This window comes from Lontra canadensis, unplaced genomic scaffold, assembly GCF_010015895.1.
Source record: "Lontra canadensis isolate GAN:19392208 unplaced genomic scaffold, GSC_riverotter_1.0 scaffold96, whole genome shotgun sequence".
In the NCBI taxonomy this organism is placed as follows: domain Eukaryota; kingdom Metazoa; phylum Chordata; class Mammalia; order Carnivora; family Mustelidae; genus Lontra; species Lontra canadensis.
Window position 1 is genome coordinate 2,114,700 of NW_022631090.1, and position 18,615 is coordinate 2,133,314.

Here is an 18,615-nt window from a genome sequence, read left to right on the forward strand (position 1 = left end):
CATTGGGGTGTGTGTACCCCCTTCGAATCAGCACTTTTGTATCTTTCTGTAAACTCCCAGTAGTGCAATTGCAGGGTCATAGAGTAGCTCTATTTTTAACTTCTTGAGGAACCTCCATACTGTTTTCCAGAGTAGCTACACCAGCTTGTGTTCCCACCACATTGTAAGAGGGTTCCCCTTTCTCTGCATACTTGCCAACATCTGTTGTTTCCTGAGTTGTTAATTTTAGCCATTCTGACAGTCATTGTGGTTTTGATTTGTATTTCCCTGATGAGTGATATTGAGCATTTTTTTATGTGTCTGTTAGCAATTTGTATGTCGTATTTGGAGAAATGTCTGTTCATGTCTTCTGCCCATTTCTTAACTGTATTATTTATTTTTTGGATATTGATTTTGATGTGTTCTTTATAGATTCTAGATTCTAGCCCTTTATCCTGCATGTCATTTGCACATACCTTCTCCCATCCACCAGTTATCTTTTAGTTTTATTGATTGTTTCCTTCAGTGTACAGAAGCTTTTTATCTTGATGAAATACCAGTAGTTCATTTTCACTTTTGTTTCCCTTGCCTCTAGAGATGTGTCTAGTAAGATGTTGCTGCAGCCATGGTCAAAGAGTTGCTGCCTCTTTTTTCCTCTAGGATTTTGATGGTTTCCTGTCTTACATTTAGGTCTTTCATCCATTTTGAATTTATTTTTGTGTATGGTGTAAGAAAATGGTCTAGTTTCATCACGTCACTGTCGTTTTCCCAACACCACTTGTTGAAGAGACTGACCTTTTCCAATTGGATATTCTTTACTGTTTTGTTAAAGATTAACTGGCCATATAGTTGTGGGTTTATTTCTGAGTTTTCTGTTCTGTGCTATTGAATTATGTGTCTATTTTTGTGCCAGTATCGTACTGTTTTGACTACTGTAGCTTTGTAAAATAACTTGAAGTCTGGAATTGTGATGCCTCCAGCTTTTTCTTTTTCATGATTACTTTGGCTATTTGGGCTCTTGTGTGATGGATAGAAGACTGTTGAAAGCATAGCATGAGAGCTTCAAAATACATGAAGCAAAAGTGACAGAATTAAAGGGACAAATAGACAAATCCACAATCATAGTTGATAGATCCTAATACACCTATCTTAGTCATTGACAGAACAACTAGAAAAAAAATCAGTAAAGGCATAGATGACTTGAATTCCATTATTATCAACCTAGAACTAATTGACATATATGAAGTCCTAAATCCAATTATAGAATGTTTTTTTTTCCCAAAGGCAGATGGAATTTCTCCATGATAGGCCATATGATGTGCCATAAAATGAGGCCCTATTAATTCCAAAAGATTGAAAACATAAGTATATATTCTCTGACTACATGGAATGAATATTAAATCAATAATAATAAGATATGTAGAAAATTCCCTACTATTTGGAAGTTAGCAAACACTATTCTAAGTAACTGATAAACCAAAGAAGAAATCACAAGGAAAATTAGAAAATATATCAAGTTGCATAATGATTAAACTGCAGTGTACTAAGAATTGTAGGATGGAATTAAAGCAGGGCTTAGTGGGAAATAACTTTAAATACGCATGTTAGAAAAGAAGAAAGCTTTAAAATTACTGACCTACATTTTCCACTTAAGAACCTGGAAAAGGAGAAGTAAATCAAATTTAAAATAGGGAAAAGAAGGAAATACACAATAGAGTACACAATTCTAAGACAGTATAAAACTATAGTAAACATAATTGTGTGTTAATAGCAAAGAAAGAAGCATATAGATGAATGGAACAGAATAAAATTCCATAAATAGACCCACAGATACGTAATGAATTGATTTTTTTTTTTTTTACAAAAGTGCAAAGGTAGTTAGGTAGAGAAAAGATATTCTTTCAACAAATAGTACTGGAATAATTAGAAGTGCATATGCACAAAAATGGACTTTGGCTCATTGCTTGCATGATATATAAAAATTAACTCACAATGGATTGTAGAAAAACTTAAATATGGGGGTGCCTGGGTGGCCCAGTCATTAAGCAGCTGCCTTTGGCTCACGTCATGATCCCAGGGTTCTGGGATCGAGCCCCGCATTGGGCTCTCTGCTCTGTGGGAAGCCTGCTTCTCCCTCTCCCACTCCCCCTGCTTATGTTTCCCCTCTCGCTGTGTGTCTCTCTCTGTCAAATAAATAAATAAAATCTTTAAACAAAACAATACAAAACCCGTAAATCTAGACATATTTTAGAAGAAAACATAGGAGAAAATCCTTATGATCTGGCTTAGACAGATATTTCTTAGGATACCAAAAACATAATCCATCAAAGAAAAGGTTGATATCTTGGAACACTGAAAAGATAAAGTAAAATTAAAAAAAAAAAGAAACAGTTGGTAAATTGTATTTCATCAAAATTAAGAAATTATTCTTTTTTGAAGACATTGTTCAGAGAATGAAAAGACAACCCAAAGTCTGGGAAAAAATATTTGCAAATCACATATCTCATAAAGAGTCTTATATATAGATTATGTAAAGGGATTTCAAAACTCATTAATAAAACAACCCCCAAAATAAAATTAAATTAGAAACAAAGTAGCAAAAGATTTTAAGTTACTTCACAAACTAAGATATGTAGATGGCAAATAAATGCATGAAAAGTTACTCAGCATTATTAATTAGGGAAATGCATAATAAAACCATAATAAGATACCACTATAAACCTATTAGAATGGCTAAATATTAAAATATATCCATACTAAGTATAGATGAGGATGGTGAGCATCTGGAACTATTATAGATTGCTGGTGCAAATAGAAGATGAAGCAAACCCTTAGGAAAAGTTTGACAGTTTCTTTAAAAGGTAAGTGTAAACCTATCAGATGACTGTCCTTTCCTAGACATTTACCTATGAGAATTGAAAGCATATGTCTGTGCATGAGTAGTACATGAGTTCATGGTAGCTTTATTTGTAATAACCAGAAACAGGAAACAACCCAATTACTATTAACAGGTGGGTGAATCAACAAATCATAATACATTTATACAGTGAATACTACTCAGCAATAAAAAGGAAAGAGCTATTGACATATACTACAACATGTCTAAATCTGAAATAATTATGCTGAATGAAAAGTTAGAAGAGTACATTCTATATAAGTCCATGTATATGAAATTCTAGAAAAAGAAAATTAACTTATAGTGACAGAAAGTAAGTCAGTCATCACCTGGGGGGAATGAGTAGAGGCATGAAGAAAATATTATAAAAGGGAACACAAATTTTTTTAAATATTTTATATATATTCATGTTCACTTCAATATTATATTTAATTAAAGACTTAATTTTTTAGAGTGGTTTTAGGTTCACAGCAAAGTTGAAAGAAATATATAGAGATTTTGCATATACCTCGAACCCCACACATGCATACATGCATAGCTTCCCTGACTATCAACATCCCCACCAGAGTGGTACGTTTGTTGCAATTGATGAACCTACATTGATGCATCATTATCACCCAAAGTTCATAATTTGGCTTAGAGTTCACTCTTGGTGTTGAACATTCTGTGGATTTGGGAAAATGTATAATGAATGACATGTATTCATCATTATATTATCATATGAGTATTTTCACTACCCTAAAAATCTTTTGTCCTCCACCTGTTCATATGTCACTCTCATCCCTGGAAACCACTGATCTTTTTACAGTCTCCAAAATTTTGTCTTTTCCAGAATATCATATAGTTGGAGTGTGCAGTCCTTTCAGATGGGATTTTTTTCACTTACTAATATGTATTTGAAGTTCCTCCATGTCTTTTCATTACTTAATTGTTCATTTCTTTTTAGTGCTGAGTAATATTCCATCGTCTGGATGTACCAGTTTGTTTGCTTATTCATCTACTAAAAGACATGTTAGTTGCTTCCAAGTTTTGGCAATGATGAATAAAGCTGCTATAAGCATGCATTTGTGGGGTGTGTGTGTGTGTGTGTGTGTGTGAGAGAGAGAGAGAGAGAGAGAGAAAGAGAGAGAGAGAATATGTTTGAAACTCCTTTGGGTAAATACCAAGAAACATTGGTGGATCATATGAATATATTTAGTTTTGTAAGAAACTGCCAAATTGTCTTCCAAAGTAGCTGTATCATTTTGCCTTCCTACTGGCAATGAACGAAGAGGGTCCCTGTTGCTCCACATCTTTGGCCCTATATTTGGTGTTGTCAGAGTTTTAAATTTTGGCCATTCTAATGGATGTGTAGTGGTATGTAATTGTTGTTTTAATTTGCATTTCCCTGATGACATATTAGATGGAACATCTTTTCATATGCTTATTTGCCATCTGTATATCTTCTTTGTTGAGGTATCTGTTAAAGTCTTTGGCCCATTTTTAAATCAGGTTGTTTGTTTTCTTATTGTTGAGTTTTAAGAGTTCCTTGTATATTTCAGATAATAGTTCTTTATCAGATGTGTCTTTTGCAAATATTTTCTCCCAGTCTGTAGCTTGTCTTCTCATTCCAATTACACTTTAACAGAGCAAAAGTTTTTACTTTTAATGAAGTCCAACTTAATCAGTTATTTCTTTCATAGATTATGTCTTTGCTGTATCTGAAAAATTATCACCATACCCAAGGTCATCTAAATTTTCTCCTGTGCTGTCTTCTAGGAGTTTTATAGTTTTGTATTTAGGTTTATGATCCATTTTGAGCTGATTTTTAGGAGGAGTGTGAGGTCTCCATCTAGATTCTTTTTTTTTTTAACATATAGATATCTAGTTGAGCAACGTTTGTTGGAAAGATAAAGGAATTTTTGTGAGTGATGGATATGTTCATTATTTTGATTGTTACATATGTGAAAATAATTTCAAATTGTATAATTTAAATATGCCATATTTATTGTATGTTAATTGTACCTCAATAAAACTGCTTTGAAACAGTATGTTTAACACACAAATAGTAAAATATATCAATTCTGCCAAAGAAATGTGTCCAAGTGCATACTGCTAAAAACAAAACTTGCTACACTCCTGATGACAAGAAACATATCAGATAAAGGGCTAGTATCCAAGATCTATAAAGAACTTCTCAAACTCAACACCCACAAAAAACAAATAATCCAGTCAAGAAAATGGGCAGAAGACATGAATAGACTTTTTTCCAAAGAAGACATCCAAATGGCCAACCAATGCATGAAAAGATGCTCTACATCACTCAGCATCAGGGATGTACAAATCAGAACCACAATGAGATGGCACCTCACACCTCACACCAGTCAGAATGGCTAAAATTCACAACTCAGGAAGAAACAGATCTTGGCAAGGATGCGGAGAAAAGGGAACCCTCTTACACTGTTGGTGGGAATGCATGCTGGTACAGCCACTCTGGAAAACAGTATGGAGATTCCTCAAGAAGTTAAAAATTGAGCTACCCTATGACCCAACAATTGCACTACTATTTACCCCAATAATATGAATGTAGTGATCCAAAGGGGCACCTGCAACCCAATGTTTATAGCAGCAATGTCCACAATAGCCAAACTATGGAAAGAGCCTAGATTTCCATCAACAGATGAATGGATAAAGAAGATCACACACACACACACACACACACACATTCATATACATATACACACAATGGAATATTACACAGCCATCAGAAAGGATGAATACTTACCATTGACATGGGTGGAACTGGAGGGTATTATGCTGAGTGAAAAGTCAATCATTGAAAGGCAGTTATCATATGGTTTGGTTTCACTCATGTGGAATATAAGAAACAGGGCAGAGGGTCATAGGGGAAGGGAGGAAAAACTGAATGCAAAGTCATCAGGGAGACAAACCACAAAAGATTCTTAACTCTAGGAAACAAACTGAGGGTTGCTGGAGGGGAGGTGGGTGGGGGATGGGGTAATTGGGTGATGGGCGTTAAAGAGGGCATGTGATGTACACCCACACTATGAGTACTGGGTGTTACATGCAACTGGTGAATTACTGAACACTGCATTTGAAACTAATGACACACTATATTTTGGCTAATTGAATTTAAATAAAAATTTAAAAAAAGAAAATAACCAGCTGACAACTTATAAAATTCCTGTTACATAGATAGTAACTATGCTTATCATGGTGAACATAGCTTAATGTATAGAATGTCAAATCACTGTGCACACCTGAAAATGGTATAACATTGTATGTCAACTATACTTCAATAGAAATTATGAAGTAAAATACAATTCATGTCACACTCAAACATTACCTAAACAAGGTGTTCTCCTCTACCAGTGGCTTCAGCATCTATTGGGAGCTTGTTAGAAATGCAGGTTTCCTAGGCTCCATAGGAGACCTACTGAATCTAACTCTAACCAGGTAATCTGTGTTTTAATGAGTTGATCAAGCAGTTTTGATGCAAGCTGAAGTTTGAGATCATCTGACCTAAATTATCATCATTTAGCAGTTGTCAAAGGTCAATATTCTTGTTCTCCTGATTATATACATCAAATATTTCTTTGTACTATATAATTACAAAAACATAGAAATTACTCAAAAATAAGACAAAATTGCCCATAATTGCATTTTTAGTTAATAATTGTTTTCATTTGTCCATTAATGATATTGCCTCGCCCATATGTTTGTATTACAATTTTGCAATATTATAATCCAAAAACAACTTTAATTTCAATGGTCATTATAGCAGTTTGTCCCCCTGTTTATTTTTTCTATCTTCAGAAATCCAGTGTTTTTCCTGTTAATTTTGTATCTTTCTTGAGAAACCATTCTTAAAAATATTTTTTCATTTCCATGATCAGGTAATTTTCTTATTGTGATTATAAAGTGCCCTTCCTGTAAAACTGAAACACTTTTATGGGCACCTTTGACTGACAAAGTACATTTTCTTTCTAAGTAAATTAGCTTGTTATTCTTTTTAATACTAGCTTGTGGTATATAAAAGAGCTTTAGCACAAAAAGTTATCCTTTGTATAATTTCCCCTAACCCTCGCTTATACTTTTTCTGTATTTGGGGCAAAAACATTGCCCATAAGTGTTATATAATCCATTAAGGAAATTCATTCATAGAATGGATATTTTCTGGGTATTTGTTCTGTTGGTTACTAAGAATGCAGTGATGGGGGGCGCCTGGGTGGCTCAGTGGGTTAAAGCCTCTGCCTTTGGCTTAGGTCATGATCCCAGGGGGTCCTGGGATCGAGCCCTGCATCGGGCTCTCTGCTCAGCAGATAGCCTGCTTCCTCCTCTCTTTCTGCCTGTCTCTTTGCCTACTTGTGACCTCTGTCTGTCGAATAAATAAATAAATAATCCTTAAAAAAAAAAGAATGCAGTGATGGAAATAGCATGCTCAATTAGATGAAGGGGTAATGGAAAGAGTAGAGTCAAGATTATTACAAATTTGTGGTCTACATTGTGCTATTTCCTGGAACAGGGAAGATGGTAGAAAGATAATGAACTCAGTGTTTTTTATATTAAATTTGCTCTTGGGAAAATTACATAATTTTTCTGTGTCCCAATTCTTCATCTGTAGAATTGAAATAATGGTGCTATTTACCTCATGTTGTCACTGGGAGAATTAAATAAATAAAACCTGGGAACACTTTAGCTCGATACATGTTTGTTATCATTATTGTTGAGTTTTATGTCCCTGTGAGATATTCAAGTGGAGATATTTAAAACAGTTGGCCCTGTGAGCTTAACTTTTAGGGGAAAAAAAAGTGTGGATATTTGAGATCTCTCGGGGAAAGAGAGAGGAGGGTCAAAAAGGGAATCCAGAGTAATAGCAATATATAAGTGACAGGTAGAGAGAGAAGATTACTCCACAATGAAAAGTAAGAGTAGTTTTTTATTTAAATATAGGCAGGCAGCATAAGCTATTTTTTTTTAAAAGAAGTTTGGCCTTCACAAATAGACGTACTATTGCCATTTTCTATGTGAATGTTAGCAAATTATAGTAAACTGTAGATTAGTTTTAAGGACTGAATGATTGCCTTGCCACCAGTAGCAAAGGCAGGCAAATAGCAAATGTGAACCTTTCATACCATCTGTGGGAATTAGATAGAAGACCCTCCCTCACCCCACCTCATGGCAGGCTTCTATAGCTTCTATTGCTGGAAACTTTCTACCTTTTGAAGGCTGGGGATTGTTCTTGAAATTCTTTTTGCTACTGTACATTAGGTGCCCTTCTCTCTTCCTTGGTATAATACTGCTCAGTCAGCTAGATAGGAACACAACATTATTTAACTGTAGTATCAGGAGATTTGGGGTATATAGTTATGTTAATATACACACAAGCTTTTTAGCACTCTCCACTTTCAATTTCTGGTTTATTCCTCTCTTATGTATAGCCCAAATAGCAGTTTTGCTTCTAAAAAAATAGCTCTCTTCAAGCATTATCCTCAAGTTTTGGCAGAGAGATGTTTTAAATACTAGTGGAGATCCCAGAATGTAGCTATGTTTTCCACTTAAGGAAATCTACTTGAACTAGATTTTTTTCCCTTTTAGTTTCCTTTCTGACTTGCACTTGCAATCTCATTTCTACTACCAACTCTCCCAAAGATGGACTATGTAACAATTTGAGACAATCCAGCTCTAGAAATTTTGAACCTTTTATTTTTTTCCCTTTTGCTCTATTTCCCTCAAAATAATTGATGAGGTTGATTAATACTAAATTATCATAATTATATGGCTAATTAAAATAACAAAGAAATATATTTATAGAAAATAAAGAGAGAGAAAACATGTTAACATGTCAATAGTAAGTATTGCCAAAACTATAGGAATGTTTAGACCTACCATTAATTGGCTAACATTTGCTTCATTGCCTTTGTCACTGGGAGTGGAAACTGACCAGAATAGCCTCTTCATAGTACTTATATTTATTGTGAGTCAGCATAACAAAGAATTATTTAATACAAAATTATCTAAGTTATCTAGACTAAACTTAGTACTTACCACACACACATTCCCTCCCACACACACACACTGAGGGTGTAATAAAAATCTACCCTACCTTAACCTCTAGGAGTATGTGCCTCCAATGGTCCATTAGTCAGTTGCCTTATAGATATGGATGCTTTTTCTTTCTCAGGTGCTGTCTAGGCTGTCACTGTGGATAGGATCTGGTGAAAGGGTTCCTAGAATGAGGTCCAGAGCCCCTGGCCAGAGACTCAGCCTTCAAGCCTTAGAAAAGTAGAGGAACTATTTGCAGCTCTGCAATTGGGAGCACAAGCCTTGGAGCTCTGAGCCCTCAGGGTTCTTAAAGTTAATAGTGACGAGTTTGCTTTCTGTGGTTGGATCTCCTAGGGGTTTCAGGGCTCACACTCTTTCCATAATTGGCTATATGCAAGTTAACTAACCGTAATATGTTGATATAATGATATATTAGTATAGATGGCAGCTCTATATGCCCACCTGTCTGTGCAGATATGCATATCAGGCAACACTGTATAGATGCTGATCAAATGTAGGAAACCTCACTAGTAGGTTGGGAGCCCTTCTGTGCTGGTGTTGATACGTGCTGTGGTCAGAACTGAGACTTGAGTTCAGTTCAATTAGTAACTCTGAGTAGAGGAAAACGGGTATATGGTTTTTGTTCTTCTATAATGACCATGTATTCCTTTCTGTATTAATTTTACAACTAGAAGAAATATAAAATTTTTAATGTTCTAGAGCCCTTTTCTGACTAATTTATCTCATCAGCTAATGAATTTCTATTCTGGATAATACTGCAACTGCCCTACTCTGGAATAAATCTGAAAACTTCTCAGATGGTTTTTTTAATACTTCTTCATCCCTGTACCATACTTATTTTATGAATCCCCTACAGACCAGTTTCCTGGATTTATTGCTATCTTCCTTGTTAAACTCTTGATGTCAATATATTTAAACTTTAACTCATCTCTGATATGCTTTTTAGTTTTATAAGAAAGCAAGAGACTACATTACAATATATGATATAAATTCAGAATGGTTTATGGTTTTCCACTTACATCTTGTAGGTTTTCCCATGTTAGTAGATATTATGATTTTAGTATCATTAAATTAACATTCTCTAGTCTTTTGGTTCTTTTTAATCTCAACCATACTCATGCTTGGAAATTCACAAATAACTTCATCACAAATAATATTCACTTTGTTCAATTGCAGGGGGAGAGAGGATTTCCAGGTTTGGAAGGCCATCCAGGTTTGCCTGGATTTCCAGGTCCAGAAGGGCCTCCAGGGCCTCGGGGACAAAAGGTATGTGTCAGGTTGCCAACCAGTAATACTAGAGGCATGAAGCCATCTTTAATGTGGGACTAGGTGTCAAATCAACTAAGAAGTTACTGGATTATAGCCAGAAATTAGTGTCTAAATAAAACAATAGAATAACTAAGAGTCTGTATTTTATTGTTGGTTTAAAAAACCTGAATATTACTGCCATATTCAGATGTTTTTGGAAGATGCTGTTAATTGGATGTGGTTATTGAGATCCTTAACAAAGATTAAGTTTTGTCAGGAGCTCAGCTTAGCTGGAGAGCTAAACTGCCAGATGTCAGAGTAGCTGATTAAGAAATCAAGCCAAAATGAAAGAAACCATCAAGCCTTTTACTGTGGCAGTGTAATAAGCAAAATGTTTAACCAGCAAAAGCACCAGCTTCCCCACTGTTCCATTTTTCCCCATGAAACAGTACCAGTGAGGACCTCGTCTTTGTTGGCCAGCAGGAAGTTAAGGGCTGTGCTGTTATCTAACACCGTTTGGGCCAAGGAATTGAGGCTAGTCCGTTCTGCTGCTAAAACTGAAGTAGTTTCATTAATGAGTTAAGTAAAGGTCAAAGACAGGTTGCACACACATTTTTGGAATTGAATGATCCTGAGTGGGAAAAGTTGCCTGGTGAATACACATGAGTATAATCGATAATACAACATGTCAGTTCTCAGTAACCAGAGTACCTGGTTTTGGAATTCTCCTCTTCCTCTGTTTAGTTTGATATGCTCAGTAGGAGGGGCTGTCTTGAATATGTGACAGTCTCTTACCAATGCCCCATGTGTACATGTTATATTGGTAAGAATGTTGAATGCCTGACTTTTAGAAAAGAAATAATACCCCAGGGGAGACACATATACAGTGCTTGGTAGTAGGGGTCAGTGAGCCAGAAGTCCCTTCTGGTGGGTAGAGTACTTGAGTAGAATTGGAAAAATTTGTGTAGGGTGAGCACAGTTATGGGGAGTAGGAGGCCGCCACTACTGAGGTCAAAATAGGCCCAGCGGCACATCCCACTTCCTTTTCCCCAGATGCTTCAGTGAATCCCATCTCAGAAAGCAGCAATATTACCTGTGAGGAGGCATTTTGTTTCTGTACTCTCAGAGTCTAACTGTGGGAACATCAGGTCCAGTGTAATAAGGTTGGGGTATCTGAGGTGCTAAAAAGTTCCGTGTTGAGAGAAATGTCCATTTGTTATATTCAGTGGCACGGCAGTAAGGTATTTATCTATGGAATTGAATGGTGGGTGACATACTCAGCAGTTTATCAAATTCAGACTGGTGGCAGTTTCCTGGGACAGGTATAGCAGTGAATTTGGTGAGGTAGAAGTCACATAGGCTATTCTGTGGGAGAGAAAGATGAGAGGATAGATCCATATAGCCTTTCTGTCCTGTACCCGGGCTCATGGATCCAAAGGTGCCGTTGTCCTATCCCCACTGACTGCAACACAGGTAGTCGCTCCTCTACCATTAGTGAGGATAGCATCTTATGTGCATGTTAAGATAGGGAATGAGAAGAGAGCATAGCGAATATTAAGATTCGGAGAAGTTCCTGGGTTTTCTAAAAATAGTTCTTTCGGTTGATTGTCCTTTACCTTCTGTATTAGGTAGATTGGTGGACTGACAATGAAAGGGCCAGTTCTATTCATTTGCCTAGAAAGGAAAAGTAGTCTAAAAACCTTTTTTTTCCTAATCTTATTTCACGTAATAGTGGTACATTATGTTACTAGAGTATTGAGATGAAATGGATACTCATCAGGTAGTCTTTCCAATAAAGGAGGAAATTAATTTAAATACATAAGTACTTTTAAACACTTAACTATATCAGAGCGTAGATTGGGGGTGTGTGCTTGGGCATGACCTCTGAGGAGGTGACAGTACATCATGATAGTTTTGTTAGATTCAAGAGCAGAAGGGACCTGTGCTGAATTTCCTGAGTGGAACTTTATGTATGTGAAGGAAAAAGCAAGACTCTGAATGACTGCATAGAAGTTAAGTAGATGGGACATTTAACAGAATTTCTTAGGGCTAATGAAGTGTAAAAACAGCAGAATGTTTCTTGTGTACCCAGGAGTGGCACAGAAATAGCAGAGAGATCTGAAAGAGTCAAGTGGTTGGAACTGAGCACCAAGTCAGCAGTAATCCATACATACTACTGGTGTGGGACATCTCAGTAATTCCAGCTTGGATGGGGACTGTCCCACCCTTCAACAACTTGGAGCTCCCTACATTCTCCATAATTTAGGCACAGCATTACGAAAATGAGGTTGGGACTTCAATCAACTGAGGTTAAATTTCAGTCATGTTAGTGAAGTGCGTGCTTTGAAATAGAAATTAAGCTGAACCATAGGAAAATGAAGTGACATTTCTTGCACCTGACTTTGCCCAGGAATAGGGGCTAAGTTTCTTGTGTTTATTGAGAGGTAGTTTATTGAGAGGTAGCACTTTTAATAAAGATTTGTGGCAGCTTAAAAAAAGTTAACTACATCCAAATCCCTTTGAAATAGTGTAGCATTAACTAGAACTATTGTACAATAGTAAAATAATTTTTTAAAGGTGTGGTGGTATGCATTTTAGATTTAGAAAGTAGCCCAATATTTTGCTGTGATTCCATTTTAATATCTGTATAATGAGAAGTCTATACTGCTTTCTAAACTTTTGGGATTCTAAATTTGAAACACTTTGTGACTCTACCACCAGTATGACTTCATGCTTCCCAGCATAGCTGAATTTATACTTGTTATGTGATTCAGTGTTCTAGTATGTGCATATATATATTAACATATATGCCCAGTCAAAAATTTCATAGGATTGTTCTTTAATCTTTATATTCTTATATATGAAAGTAAAGATACATTAAACAAATACATAAATAGGAATGTATAGATATAATTTTCCAAAGGATTTTTGTATTCTTAAAAATAAAATTTAATTAATTTTTGATAGATAATATATTCAGTTTATTGAAAATAAATTAACATAATATAAGAAGGTACATAGTGAAAAATATTTCTTTTCCACCTGTGAACATTAGCCACTGAGTTTTACATATCCCTAATAGGTACCAATTTCTAATACTTTCTTGTGAATATATTCAGTGGTTTTTATGGATATGCATACAGATACAAATATATACATGCACACACATGCTCATATACACACAGACACACTTTTACCTCCCTTTGTTTATAAAGTGGTAGCATAGTCAACATGTTTGACCTTTGTTTTTCATGTAAAGCACATTGTAGATACCTCATATCAGTATACACAGAACCTTCTCATTATCTTTTATAACTGCATTATATTCCGTTGTGTGTATAAACCATAATTTCTTAAGCCAGTCCGCTATTGATGATCAGTTACATAATTTTCAGGTATTTTCTTCTACAAACAGTGCTACTAAGATGTACAATTTTAATAGACTTCTTTCCCCCATGAGGGATTAACTCTTTACTAGAAATGATATTGCTAGCTCAGAGGGTACTTGTATTTATGTATTTTTATGGATACTGCCAAATTGCCCCACAAGAAGTTGTAGGATTTATCCTTGGTTCACAATATACAAGAAGAGCAATTTCCTTATACCTTATACCTTATACCCACCTGTATCATGAAATTCGGCTTTTTGTCAATCAGACAGATTAAAAATGAATGGTCTCTCAATGCTTTTGCATTTCTCTTATTAAGAGTGAGATTAAGCTTTATTCATAGGTCAAAGAATCAGTTGTGTTTTCTGTGAACTGTCTTCTATGAACTTTCATTTGCCCATTTTTCTATAGCATTCTTGGGGGATTTATGTGTTAATGAGCTATTTATATATTAGGTGATTACCTTTTGTCTGTGTTGTGAGTTGCAGTTATTTCCCCTAGTTTGTCATGTCTTTGCTGAGTATGTGCCTGTGTTTGCGCGCGCACGCGTGTGTGTGTGTGTGTGTGTGTGTGTGTGTGTATTTATGTGTCTCTGTGCATTTCTCAGGGGTCCTTTGTGGCTTTTGGATTTGAGTAGGAAATGCCTTTCCCACTGAAAGATTATAAAATAATTTTCCCATTTTTTCTTCTAGTATTTTAATAGTTTCATTTCTTCATGTAAATATCTATTTCTAATTCATTCTTGTGTGTGGTTTGTTATATAGGTTCCACCTATATTTTTTTTCCAGATGTCCTCACAAGTGTGTCTCAGTATAAATTTCCCCATTGATTTGCAGTACAGCTTTCAGTATAAACCAAATTCACATGAATATATGGACTTGTTTTTAGACCTTCCATACTCTTTCAATGATATGCTTTTTCAAATATCAGAACAAAACTATTTTAATTATTGATGTATTATGCTGTATTTTTGTATCTGACAGGGCCAGTTTCCCCTTACTGTTCATTTTTTTCTTTTTTCCAGAATGTTCCTCAGTGTCCTTGCTTGTTTATTTTTCCATATAAACTTTAGAGTCGCCTTATTCAGTTTGAAAAAAAAAAAAACTCATGTTATTTCTATTTTTATTGTGTCAAATTTTAACTAAATTTGTTGAGAATTGACCATTTTTTTATGTTGACTCCTATTATCCAAGAACATGGAATGTCTTTCCATTTATTTTCATCTTCCTTTTTGAACTTCAGAAATGCTTTAAGCTTTTCCTCTTGTGAATCTTGTACATTTCTTATTAAGTTTGTTCCTACATATTTTACCCCTTTTTGCTATTGTAAATTGCATATTTTCTTCCATTATGTTTTCTAACTGGTAGTTAATATTTAAGAAAGCTATTTGTTTTCTCATATTAATTTTATATATAGTTACACAGTTATCTTTCTGAATTATCTTACTGATTATAGTAGATTTTCATGTAATTTTCTTTGCTTTCCTTGCATGCAATCATATTATTTGCAAATAGTGGTAGTTTTGCCTCATCCTTTACAATTTTTATACCTCTGTTTTCCTCTTATTTAACCATGTTGGTTAGGACAACCAGCACAGTATTAAGGAATCTTTGTCTTATTTCTGCCCTTAGTGGAAAGACGCAAAAAGATTCATTAAGCAAACAGCCTTCTGGTTGTTTTAAAATAGAATTAGATTTACTTTAATCTGCTTAGAGATACATCTGTTGTGGAAAGAGTTGATTATTAAACTTTCTAAAAAGCAAGGTATAGTAGGCAGAATAATATCTACCCCCTAATAATGTCCATGATATTATCCCCAGGACTTGTGAATACGTTAGGTTATAGAGACAAGCAAAATTAAGATTGCAGATGGAATTAAACTTTCTATTCAGCTGGTTTTAAAGTAAAGAGATTATTCTGGATTATCTGGGTAGGGCCACTATAATCACAAGGGTCCTTTAAATGTGGAAGAGGGAGGCAGAAGAGTCAGTGTCAGATTGATACAATGTTAGAAAGATTCATTTAACCATTGCTGACTTTGAAGATTGAAGAGGGCCATGAGTTGAGGAATGCTGGCTGCTCTAGAAGCTGGAAAAAAGGAAATGGATTCTCCTCCTAGAACCTACAAAAAACCACAGGGTTCTGCCACAGAGACCACTGCCATACTTCTGACTTCCAGAACTCTAAGATTGTATTGTTTTAAGCCACTAAGTTTGTAGTAATTTATAACAGTAGCATAAGAAACTAAAACACTAGATAACCTTTGTTCCAAATGAAAATTTTTATGGAAGCCCCACATAAAACATAGAAATAGAGCTGCGCTATTGGAAGGAGCTCCGTGACATAGGCTTCAAGGAACCTCCAGTGGAACCTCTAAGGTTATGAGTTGTGTAATTCAGAAACCACTTGTGTAAAGCAAGATGTCCCAGGTTAATAAAACCTATCTAAAGCCTCAGGTGGTGGCCTACTAGCTGTATACTCCACTGAAATTTTCATCTTTTGGAGTAGAATTAGGTTTTCTTTATTCCATTAAAAAAAAACTAGTTAATAAAAACTTAATGAGGCAAAACTTAAAATTCTCAGCAATGCAACTGTAATTTAGAAATGGGTACATAGATTAACACAGAGGTGGGCAGACCTCTTTTTCATGGAGTCTACAGAAGAAATTTAGAAAGTCTATGGTTCTTTCTTTCCTGAGCTCTGCCAGTAGAAAGTGCCTTATAAAACAAAGCAAAGGTTTAAAATGGCAGACTCAAGAGCAGCACATATTTGAGCTCAGAAATGATGCTATTTGGGGCACCTGGGTGGCTCAGTCATGAAGTGTCTGCCTTCGGCTCACATCATGATCCCAGGGTCCTGGGATTGAGCCCAGCATCAAGCCCCACATCAGGCTCCCTCTTCCGCAAGCTTGCTTCTCCATCTTCCGCTCCCTCTGCCTGTGCTCCCCCTGCTGTGTGTGTGTTCTCTCTGTCAAGGAAATAAATAAAATCTTAAAAAGAAAAGAAATGATACTTTTTATTACCAGCATGGCAAGCAGATCGACACAATATAGAAACTGCCCAGATTTTCAGCTTGTATTTGGGTTATACATGAATGATTTGAGGAGTATCAGTACCACTATTTCATCTTCGTTTTGTATGATTTTCAGGGTTCACTTTACAGATACAAAGTTTCTGCTACATGTCAGCAGTTTTCTTCTCAATAAGTGAAGACCTTTCTTTTTTTTTTTTTTTTATAACTTACCTCAGTGCTTTCAGTATCAATGATAAATGCTTCTTTCTTAGGTATGTAAGTTTCTCACTTTCACAAAGATTCACAAAAATTTAAGTCTCTTATTGTTATAATGTAAAATTAGTTTTTTGAGGGCTATTTTTGGAGGAACAAGAACTAAATATGTTGTGTTTTTCAGGGTGATGATGGAATTCCAGGGCCACCGGGACCAAAAGGAATCAGAGTAAGTGATATTTGCTGTATATCAAAAGTTTTGTTGGTCAAAACAGAGAAAAAGCAAATGAAGTATTGTGAGACAACCGAAAAAGACTCATATTAAAATGCAAAAAGAGACATATAGTCTTTAAAAAGTTAACTGTAAGAGTTGGTATATGTCTACAATTAGCCTTTCTTTAGTATTTTGGTAGTTACCTATGTATCCAGATGTCTGCTTAAACTAATGTAAGATTTTAAATTAGTTTATTGATAAGAAATACAAAAGTGATAAATTCTAACAGTTTATCAATTTATTAAAAACATGTATCATACATTAAACCAGAACTTCCCAACCATGTGATCTCAGTCCTCTGGGTTCAGAGGGGCAATCACTTCAGGTTGTGTATCCTTCCTCGTGTACCACATACAAATATTATAATTTTCTTTGTTATCTTGAAGAGAGTCAGTTTGGGAAGCACTAATTTAAACCACTGTGTTAAAAAGTAACTACTTTGGAAGTATACAACATTTTCTCAATTCTAAGATGTATAATTTTTTGTGTTAATGTTCGGAAAACCAGGATTTGTCTCAAAATGGAAGTGCATATTTAGAGTAATTTTTCTGAAAAGCTTTTAGGTTGACATATATCTTTCAGTGTGTTTCATAATTGGGGGAAACTAGTTTAAAAATAGTCCTGGCTTTTGGAAAGTCGTATTTAACTTTTCTGAGACTCAGTTTCTTCATTTGTTAAATTAGAGAGTTAAACAATACAATCTCCAAGGTGCTTTTTAGCTCCAAAATTCTGTGTTCATAGATTGACAAAGCCCTTTAATACAAGTATAAAGTACATGAGTGATGACATAACATATTTATTTATGTGACAAAGACAGTTAAACATTCTGATCCCTTGATCTCCAGAAATTTAGTAGCTCTACAAATTTTACATAAACATTAAAAACATTCTGTTTGCTGTATACTTCTTGACAACATATAGTTTGTTGTGCTACTCATGCCTGGTGTTTTTTAGGGAACTGGATAAACAGGAGAGAAGCTCAAAACAGGAAAGAAACTCAAAACCTTGTCCATTCTTTCAATTCCTACTTGAAAGTACCTGAGTAGTCTATGTCCCTCAACTAGAACTTCAGAAGTACATAGGAATAGGTAGCCTGATAGTTCCTCATCCTTGCCTCTCAGCCCATAGGCAATCTTGACATCCAAATTTTAAAAGACTTATTATCGAAAATTTTAAGCATACCCAAATGTACAGAGAATATAGTACAGTGAACCCCATGTGCCCATCAGTCAGCTTTAAAAGTTAGCAACATTTTGACAAGTTTGTTTCATCTATAACCCACCACTATTTTGGGGGTGAGTATTTTTAGGTAAATCCCACATATCATTCATTCCACCAATGAATACTTCAAGATGTCTACTGATAGCCACATGACCAGTATACAATTATGACACCTGAAAAAAGTAGCAATAATTTTTCAAATATACTTTAAAACGCAGTCCTTATTAAGATTTCTATGGTAGATGTCCTTTAATAGTAGGTTTGTTCAAACAAGGATCCAATCAAGTTCCACATATTGCATTTGGTTGCTGTGTTTC

At 35.2% G+C, this 18,615-nt stretch overlaps 1 protein-coding gene across 4 annotated transcripts in view; it reads left to right on the forward strand.

Moving 5' to 3' along the window:
* Positions 1 to 18,615, forward strand: part of COL4A5 (collagen type IV alpha 5 chain) — a 224,602-nt gene that overhangs the window by 93,944 nt on the left and 112,043 nt on the right. For all 4 annotated transcript variants that reach the window (XR_004380245.1, XR_004380244.1, XR_004380246.1 and 1 more), the window contains exons 3-4: positions 10,118 to 10,207; positions 16,988 to 17,032. Coding sequence is in view for 1 of the 4 variants with exons in the window: in XM_032837167.1 (XP_032693058.1) it covers positions 10,118 to 10,207; positions 16,988 to 17,032 (135 nt within the window). In the remaining 3 variants the exon portion in view is untranslated. The remainder of the gene's footprint in view (positions 1 to 10,117; positions 10,208 to 16,987; positions 17,033 to 18,615) is intronic.